Source organism: Chlorocebus sabaeus, chromosome 1 (assembly GCF_047675955.1).
Source record: "Chlorocebus sabaeus isolate Y175 chromosome 1, mChlSab1.0.hap1, whole genome shotgun sequence".
Lineage (NCBI taxonomy): Eukaryota > Metazoa > Chordata > Mammalia > Primates > Cercopithecidae > Chlorocebus > Chlorocebus sabaeus.
The window spans coordinates 7,915,173-7,924,341 of record NC_132904.1 but is presented as its reverse complement, the minus strand read 5'-3'; the positions used below and the strand labels follow the sequence as shown (position 1 = coordinate 7,924,341).

Sequence of the window (9,169 nt, the reverse complement as noted above, 5' to 3'; positions counted from 1 at the left end):
TGCACGTGGCCGGGAATGAGGCTCATTCTGCCCCCTGGTGGCAGCGATGAAGGATGCGCCGCCCTGCACCCCAGGAAAGCGGAGGGACGGTTTAGGCTGCGTCTTTCGGAATCAGTCATTCCACATAGACTCAAAAGTGCCAATTCCGGCCCGGGCATTGTTCAAGGCCCTTGAGATTTAGCTGGGAACAAGGCGGGGTTGGCTCTGGCATTCTAGTGAGGGAGACAGACAATAAACTTGCATACAGAACCACCGTGACTTTAGGAGTGATGAGGGCAACGTTTCCAAGTAAGGAAATGACCTGGCTGCTCGTTAACAGATCCAAACGTCAGAGTTCCAGTCTTGCCCTGCAGAGTGGATGCTGGGCCAGGCATGTCACCTCTTGGAGCCTTGGTTTCCTTTTCCATAGGGACAAAGACTGGGGAAGGGGTGGCACAGAATCCCTAGGACACAGTGGACTTTCAGTTACCGTCCAGATCACACCATGTGAATGGAGAGATGTGACCTGTTTCCCTTTGGCTGGAGCTGGGGGCGCTTGGCGCTTGGTCTATAACAGACACTTTCGTTGTTGTTGTTGTTTGATTTTTTGTTGGAGTCTTGCTCTGTCGGCCAGGCTGGAGTGCAGTGGCATGATCTCGGCTTACTGCAACCTCCACCTCCCAGGTTCGAGCGATTTTCCTGTCTCAGCCTCCCAAGTAGCTGGGACTACAGGCACAAGCCACCCTGCCCAGCTAATTTCTGTATTTTTAGTAGAAATGGGGTTTCACCATGTTGGCCAGGCTGGTCTTGAACTCCTGACCTTAGGTGATCTGCCTACCTCGGCCTCCTAGAGTGCTAGGATTACAGGCCTGAGCCACCTCACCCAGCCTATAACGGACATTTTATAAATGTGCTGAGTGGACAAATAAATCAGCCCTTCTGCTTTGAAGGACTGCAGAACCTGGTGTCTGAACCCTTTGCCCTGTAACAAGGCACTTTCCCTGAGCAAGTCTGAGTTTTCTCATCTGTAAAATGGGGCTAGTGAGACCGGTCTTACACTGGCCTATCATTGTCTGCCTTGCCTGGAGGCTCTGCCCCAGGATCATGACCTTGCTGATGCTGCTGATTTGGCCTGGACCCCTGACCAATCAGTTTTTTTATTTTTTTTTATTTTTATTATGTTATTTATTTATTTTTTTTGAGAAGGACTCTTGCTCTGTTGCCCAGGGTGGAGTGCAATGGTGTGATCTCTGGTCACTGCAAGCTCCACCTCCCAGGTTCAAGCAATTCTCTTGCCTTAGCCTCCCCAGTAGCTGGGCTACAGGGTAGCTGGGACTACAGGTGCATGCCACCATGCCTGGCTAATTTTTGTATTTTTAGTACAGACGGGTTTTCACCATGCTGGCCAGGCTGGTCTCGAACTCCTGACCTCAGATGATCCACCCACCTCGGCCTCCCAAAGTGCTGGGATTACAGGAGTGACCCACCAGGCACAGCCCAGAGTTTCTTGAGAAGAAAAACCACAAGACCCAGGCAGCAGCCCCCTGTGGTGCTCCATCACTGGCGAGGGCAGGGAGGGGGTCAGGTCATGCTGAGCCTGGCAAGGGTGGGAAGGGCTTGCAGAGGCCCCAGAGCCTCATTCCCATGAGACCAGCTGTACATCCGGCCCCTGGGATCCTTTGAGCACCCTCTACAAACATTCCACGTCCTTCCTCTGGGACTGAGCTTGACACATCCTGTGTTTGATTCCCAGAACCCAGCCCTCCCTTATACTCCCCAGGTTTCTGCCTCACTGTCCCTCACTCCTAGTTATCAAACTCTAATCCGTAAACAATATTTATTGAGCGCCTATGGCATTTGTGCTCAGCATTGGACTGTGCGAGGCACTAGGGGTGAGTGGTGAAACAGGGAGGGAGGACAGAAGACCTAACAGGACACTTCCTATCAGCGAGAAGCTTGGGAGGGCATGGAAGTGGGAAGAGAAGAGCTGCTGGTGGCCTAGTGACAAATTTGGGAGCCCTGCAACTGGGCTGTATCTGGACTGCTCATCTGAAAGCCAGTGACTGGGTGGGTGTGATAGCTCATGCCTGTAATCCCAGCACTTTGGGAGGCCAAGGTGGGTGGATCACCTAAGGTCAGGAGTTTGAGACCAGCCTGGCCAACATGGGGAAACCCCATCTTTACTAATAATACAAAAATTAGGCCGGGCGCGGTGGCTCAAGCCTGTAATCCCAGCACTTTGGGAGGCCGAGGCGGGCGGATCACGAGGTCAGGAGATCGAGTCCATCCTGGCTAACACGGTGAAACCCCGTCTCTACTAAAAAATACAAAAAACTAGCCGGGCGAGGTGGCCGGCGCCTGTAGTCCCAGCTACTCGGGAGGCTGAGGCAGGAGAATGGCGTAAACCCGGGAGGCGGAGGTTGCAGTGAGCTGAGATCCGGCCACTGCACTCCAGCCCGGGCGACAGAGCGAGACTCCGTCTCAAAAAAAAAAAAAAAAAAAAAAAAAAAAAAATTAGCCAGGTGTGGTGGTGCACATCTGTAGTCCCAGCTACTTGGGAGGCTGAGGCAGAAGCATCATTTGAACCGGGAGGCGGAGGTTGCTGTGAGCCGAGATCACACCACTGCACTCTAGCCAGAGCGACAGAGCAAAACTCCATCACAAACAAACAAACAAACAAACAAACAAAAAAAAAAAACCAAAAAGCCAATGTCCACAATTTCTACCTCCCAGTTGTCATGTTTGACATGTGGGCTGACGTCCCTCTGTGCTCAGTGCCTGAGGAGAGAACCTCTGGGGTCGTCCTCCACGGGGGGACAATTCCTTCCTTCCTGGGGATGGCCCACGAGAGGCTGGCCTTACCCAGACCCCAGAACCTAAGGGACCTGGGGGCCAGCAGCCTCGGTTCCTGCGCTGTCCCCAGGTTGCCTGACGCTGCCAGGGACCCCCTGTGCTGCTACAACCTTGGAGGCGCCCTCACCTCTGGGTGGTCACCCTCTCGGCAGCTTCCCTGGCCATGCACGCCCCCTCGTGGTTGGTCGTTGGCACTTTTCCTTGTTTGGATTTGCTACCTGCTCTGGGCTTCCTTGGGGGCTGCCCCGGCCTTTGTGGGCGACTTAGAATGGAGGGTGGAGTTGGAACCTGATGCCCTGGTTTGCATGGGGGAGCCTGTAAGGACTTGCTGTATGACATCCTGGGAGTCACTTTCCTGAACCTCAGTGGGCCCAACAAGCCACGGCCAGGTAAAGCTTTTGTGATGGCCAAGAGTTTAGTGCAGAAAGCATGGTTTCTGAGCCCTCTCTCCATTCTGGAAGCTTATCTGCCAGCTGGTGTATCTCCCCAGAGATGCTGGAGGGCCTAGGAGGACTCCAAATCTTGGGGAGAGACTGTAACTTGGGTACTTTCTCCCCAGGGCCTGATTTCTGGGGCAATAACCTCCTTGAACTAGGCGTCAGCAGGTGGGAGCCCTGTCTGGCAGAGAGTAGATTCCAGGAGAAAGTTAGCAGCCCAGCTCTCTCCCTCCCTTTCTGCCATGAGCTCTGCTTGTGCAAAATCACCCATTTTGATCACTGGAACACTTCTGGGAACCGAGCAGGGCAGCAATAGTGTCCCCACTTTACAGATGAGAGTACTGAGGCTTGCAGGTGCAGGTCCTTGGGGTGTCCAGGACAGGGGTGGGCTCTGAGCCTTTGCCGCTGTTCTATGGCCTTTCTAAATCCTCCTGACACCTAGGAGCCATTGGAACCTTTTAGGGTCTGGAAGTCTTAGCCTGGTGGGGGCTACTGGGGTGGAGCTCTGACTCAGTCATGCCCATGGGGGGAAGGGTAAAGGTAAAAGGAGCCGAGACCGTTACCCTCCCCATGTCAGAGGTTGGGCATCCATCAGATTTGCCCCCACTTGGCACACTCCCCATTGCAGGCTGGCTCACCCTCAGCTGGGGGAGAAGAACAAGAGGCAAGGGGCCTTGGGCACACAGTCTGGGGGTCCCCCGAGCCCCCTCATCTTTATTCCAGTTCCTCAGATGTGGCAGTTCCCTCAGCTTCCCTGAAGACAAGTATCAGACAAAGGTGGTGGCAGACACTGGACAGGGCCCTGGGTGGGGCTGCTGGCGCTAAAAGGACTTCTCAGCAGGCGCAAGGTCTCCCGCCCCAAACGACCCTTTTGGCCACTTCAAGCTACTCCTCTGCTGCCCGGCTTCCCTCTGCCTCTGGCTCCCCTGACTGAGCAGGGCCTTCACGGACTCGACCCTGGCCCCCTTCAGCAGTTGTCTCAGACTCTTCCCGAGTGTCCCTGGGGCTGGCTTTGACCCCAGCGTCCTCATCTCCCTGGCACCCTTGCTCCTCCCCTCTGCTCCTTGCCTCTGACTGCCCTCTGCCCTCCTCCTCTGTCGCAGCCTCCTGGGTCTCAGGCCACTCTGCTCGGCGGTAGACAAGGTAGCCAGTGGTGGGCAGCCTGTGGGCCAGGGCTCCAGGGGGCAGGCGGTGGTAGCCCTGGTCCTTGTACAGGAAGAGGCCAAAAGTGTTGGGCTGTGTCACTCGGAACTTGGTGGCACAGAGCTGGTTCAGGGTGGCGATCGAGGCCTCTGGGGGCACGGCCAGGGTCTTGGAGGTGCAGCCACTGCTGGGATCCTGATAGGCTACTCGGAGGAGGTGCTATGCAGGAGGAGAAGCGAAAACAATTACTCAGCCCTGACTGGCATGCATCTGGCTCCAAAGCTGAGGGACCAGTGTGGGCTGTGCAGGGACAGGGTGGGGAGGTGGAAATCCAGTGGGAGAACCAAGTGGCAAAAGCTCTGTGAGCTCCAGGGGTCGGCTTGTGGGCCACAGCTGAAGGTGCAGGACAGCCCAGTGGGGAGCTCACAAGCCTGAGACGAAGCTTTGACAGTGCACACTTTGTGCCCCAAGCACTCTCCTGCATTAACTCATTTAATCTTCACCTCAACCCCAGGAGGTAGGTCCTATTACCCCATTGTACTGATGAGAAAACTGAGGCACAAAGTAGTTAAGTAACTTGCCCAAGTCCCCACAACCCACTGGCAGAGCTGGGATTAGAACCCAGGATCTGGCTACAGAGTCTGGACTCTTCACCAAGGACAGGAAGGTGAAAGGCGGGGATGGTGTCTGGCTCTGAGGACACGGTGGAGGGCCTGTTACCTGGAAGCAGTGGGTGGCAGGCAGGCGGCGCTGCTCCCAGAGGCTGAGGGAGCGCCGTAGCTCCTGCGAGGGACTCAGTGGAAGGGTGTGGGCCTGACCCAGGCCACTCAGCAGGGCCAGGCTGGCAGACAGGCTGGTCAGGTAGTAGCCACCTGGGACACAGGGTGGAAGAACATGGCTCAGGCTGGGTGTGGGGTACCCATCCCCTCTCCCCTTCCCTACTTATTCAGGACCCACCAGGCAGGGAAGTGGGTGGGGATCCCTCACCCTCTCCGGTGAGCAGGCTGGGCTCCAACAGCTCTGACATGTACTCAGCCTCCAGCAGCAGCTCAGGAAGGTCACAGTGGGCCAAGACGAGGCTCAGCAGAGGCAGGAACTCGTCGGCACCGGCGTCCTCCCCTGTGGGTACATGGTGAGAGGAAGAAGCTTCAGGTGCAGTCCTTGCTTTAGGCAGTGACCCCTCCCCATGGCCTAGCAACCATGGCGGGGCTTTGGAGAGAACGTACTGCTCTCTAGGCCTCAGTTTCGCAATCTGCAAGATGGGAGGGTGGGCTCATTCTCTCCCGCAGGGCCATTCCAGGGTCCTGGGGACCTGCCGCTGGGGGTCCTGCCTCCGACTCAGAGGGGCAGGGCGGGGTGAGGTAGTGGCAGAGACATACCCTCCTGGGTCCTCAGGGCCATGTAGAGCAGCTTGCAGGCCTGCAGGAGCCGCTTGACCTGGGCGCTGGGTGAGTAGGTGCGGAGCAGTTGCAGCAGCTTCTGGCGCACCTGCTCCATCTCTACTGGGGAGGGCAGGCTCAGGTGGGACCCAAAGGCTCCGGGACCCTGGGCCCGGGCCAGGCGGAGGCCCTCAGCTAGGCGGCCCAGGGAGCCGTCTGCGGCAAGCCGGCGCCGCACGCGGGCTGCCAGGATGGGCCGGAGAGGCTTGAGCACAGAGCGATGCAATGACTTCTCCAGGACATGTTCTGCCGGAGGAGGGGCAGGGAGGGGTCAGGGGAAGACTGGGGAGATGGGGGACAGAGGCCAGGGGAGAAGGGAGCAGGGGTAGAATCGGGGAGGAGAGGCAAGGAAAGCAGGAGGAGGTAGCCTGGGTGAGACAGAAGAGTTTGGGGAGAGAGGGGATGGAACTCTCTCGAACAGTGGTAAGATAGGGTGGGTTTGTAAAGCAGCAGAACAGAATCAGACAGGCTGGCGCTGTGGAGGGGAGCAGAGGGTCGGATGGGGCAGTGCTGGAGCTATGGAGAGACGGAGCCTCACCCAGCCTTTTAGGCGGCAGCAGCTTCTCAGGGCCCAGCTCCACGCACAGCATGGCCCGGGCCCGGCTCAGCGCCTGACGGATGCCCTGCAGCTCCTGGGGCTCAGGCCCGGCCCGAACCTGGGTCAGTAGGTCCTGCACCAGCTGGCCTGCAGCTGTGTGTCGGTCCTGCATCAGTGCCGCCGCGGCCCGGCCCACCTGCCGCTCCGGCGCCAGTAGGGAGCAGAAGGCGGCACTCATGGACCGAAGCAGAGGCCGCCGGCGGCCCAGGTGGGGTGAGGTCGCTGGGCTCCCCCGGGACCCTGGCGCCCCCTCCTCCTCGGAGCTGCTGGGGGAGCCACAGTCCACCTCCTGGAGGGAGGGCATAGGCGGAAGGCTAGGGTCACCACCTGCTGGCACGCGGTACCCCACTGAACTCTCCCTCCGCAGCAGCTGGCAAGGGGGCAGCCGCTCTGTCTGGCTGGGGACCGCCCCTGGCAACACAGGGACGGGGGGAGGCGGCACGGCAGGTGGAGACAGGGGGCTGGAAGTCTCTGTGGACACGCGCACTTTGAAGCTTCTCTTGAATTTCTCCCGCTTGGTGGGTCCCAGGTCCCCCGGGAACAGGGGGTTGAAGAAGCACAAGGCGGCTCCGGTGCCCTGGTCCAGCTCTTGAGGGGACCTGGCCTTCAGCTGGGGCAACACTGGGCCTCCAGCCGGGCCCCGCTGAGCCTTGATGTTGAGGGAGGAGCTCCAGAACTCTAGGGAACAAGAAACCAACGGGGGCCTCCAGGATTGGTTAGGGGAAGTTTCCCAACCAAGGAAAGGCATGGGCTTCGGGCGGTGTGCTGCGAGCCTTCCCCTCCCCTCAGCCTCAGCTTTTTCATCTGTGCAATGGGTGGCAAGGAGCTCTTACCAATGCCCAGATGGGAGATGGCCTCCAGCTCTTTGTGGGTGGCTGCACGGTGGATGGCTCTGGGGAGCTGCAGCGGGAGGAGAAGGATGTCCCTGAGGCCAGAGAGGGGAGCAGAAGGGAGTGAGGGCCGAAGCGGGTGGGGAGGATGGGCTGTCCCAAGGAGCAGGGCCCGTGGACACCAGGCACCTTGCAGGCAGACTCACCGGGTGTGGCAGTAGGCACAGATGAGCTGGACTAGGTCTGGGAACATGAGCTCCGAGCCCTCCAAGGAGACGCCTGAGAGAGGAGGGAAGTGAGGTGCTTCTCTAGGGAACCTCCCTCCTTCCAGCCCCTTCCTGCCAGGCCAGCCCCTCACCGCCAGGGCTCTCCAGGATGTAGTGGCTGGAGACGAAGGAGGGGCCGCTGGCTTCGGGCAGTCGCATGCACAGGGCCTGGCAGTGTCGGGTGTTAGATTTCCGCACGAGGAACGTCTGCAAGTGGATAGGGCTCAGGCAGCTCAGGACCTTGGCGTCCCACCCTTCTCCCTCCCACCCCTGGCTGGCCAGTCCCTGGAGGTTGGGGGCAAGACTCACCCCCGGGGGCTCGGTCCTCAGCACGTGCAGTGCCGCGGCTGCGTTGGCTTGCAGCTGCAGCCACACAGGCCGGGTGAGCAGCAGGCGCTCCCGCAGGCTCACAACACGTCCCGGCCGCTGTGGCCCGCCTGCCTGCCTGCCGCTGGCATTGGGCACGTCATACAGTGGGTCTTGGGCTGGCCTGAGGGCGGGCATCCAGATCTGAGCAGGGAGCCAGGGGCTGGGACCCTTGCTCTCCTCTTCCCTGCTCCCAGGTTTCCCACCTTCTCCGTCCCCGGATAGGCCCTCTTCTCGCAGCCCCTCCCTGCCCCACCTGGCTGCCCTGCCAACTTCACTAACTTTTCTGTCTCCAGGTGCCCAGGAGTGAAGCTGGATGGGCTGGGGGCTCCCGGAGGGCCCGTGCCTGACTCTCCAGGGCTTTCCATGGCTGGGAGCTCCTTCGGCTTCAGGAAGAGAATCCAACCCCAAGGCAAGGCACGCACATCCCCAGTGAGTAACACTTCCTGAGGGCGGTCCGCCTGTCACACCCGCCTGTTAACTCTTGTGTGTCCACCCCGCCTGGCCAGTGCCTGCCTCCTCTGTTCTGGACCCTGCTTCGGGGGTCAGGGATCCCCTCCGTGCTAGCCCTGCTCTGAGGGCCCCAGCTGGGGGGTGCCACCTCCACACAGGGCCTCCTGCAGCCTCAACAGCTCCTCAAATTGCACGGGTGGGCGGGAAGCGGTTAAACGGCCGACTCAGTCCCTGCAGGCCCCAGCCACACTCTGGGGGCACCTCTGGGTCTGTGGTCAGTTGCTCATCTGCCTCTGGCCTCAGGTCAGCCTTGTGGGAGAGCACCCTCTACTGTCCATAGATGACTCATTCCTGAACATGGATTTTAGGATTTTAGGTTGCCATGGAGAAAATATGCCACGTCTCCATGGAAACCAACCTATTTGCTTAACTGAGGTTCTGGGGGTGGTTCTGACACTCAGCACTAACCAGGGGGAGTCTGGCTGTGAGGTCGTTAGCACATGGCGCTGCTGCCGGCTGCCTCCTACGCACGCAGGCTCTGCCAGCCTGCCTTGCCAATCTGCCAGGCAACTGGGACAGGTGCAGACATGACCCAGGCTCCAAGCACACGCACCCATCCTCCCCACCCGAGGCACTCCGCTGGCGCCATATGTTCTCTGCCCAGTGCCGGGCAGCCCAGCGCCCACCTCCCCCTCCCCAGTGTGGCCCCACGCACAGTGCTCCAGCCTCTGCTGGGCAGTGCGAGGAGTGGCAATCTGCAGGCACCCCAGAAGTCAGCCTGGTTCAGGTGCTCCCCACAGAAGCC

At 59.5% G+C, this 9,169-nt stretch overlaps 1 protein-coding gene across 2 annotated transcripts; it reads right to left on the bottom strand.

Annotated features, from left to right (window-relative positions):
- Positions 1-3,950: 3,950 nt before the first annotated feature.
- RIN1 (Ras and Rab interactor 1) lies at positions 3,951-8,365 on the bottom strand. Of its 2 annotated transcripts, none has more exons than XM_073014473.1 (10): positions 8,168-8,365; positions 7,855-8,035; positions 7,638-7,752; positions 7,486-7,558; positions 7,283-7,374; positions 6,390-7,127; positions 5,792-6,097; positions 5,400-5,531; positions 5,133-5,284; positions 3,951-4,631 (listed from the first exon to the last, which is right to left on the bottom strand). In XM_073014473.1, the coding sequence occupies exons 3-10, from the start codon at positions 7,702-7,704 to the stop codon at positions 4,155-4,157; spliced, it is 2,037 nt and encodes a 678-aa protein (XP_072870574.1). In that variant the 5' UTR covers positions 7,705-7,752; positions 7,855-8,035; positions 8,168-8,365; the 3' UTR covers positions 3,951-4,154. The 2 variants fall into 2 exon arrangements, with proteins under 2 accessions (XP_072870574.1, XP_007974081.1); XM_007975890.3 differs by having other exon boundaries at positions 8,194-8,365.
- Positions 8,366-9,169: the final 804 nt, after the last annotated feature.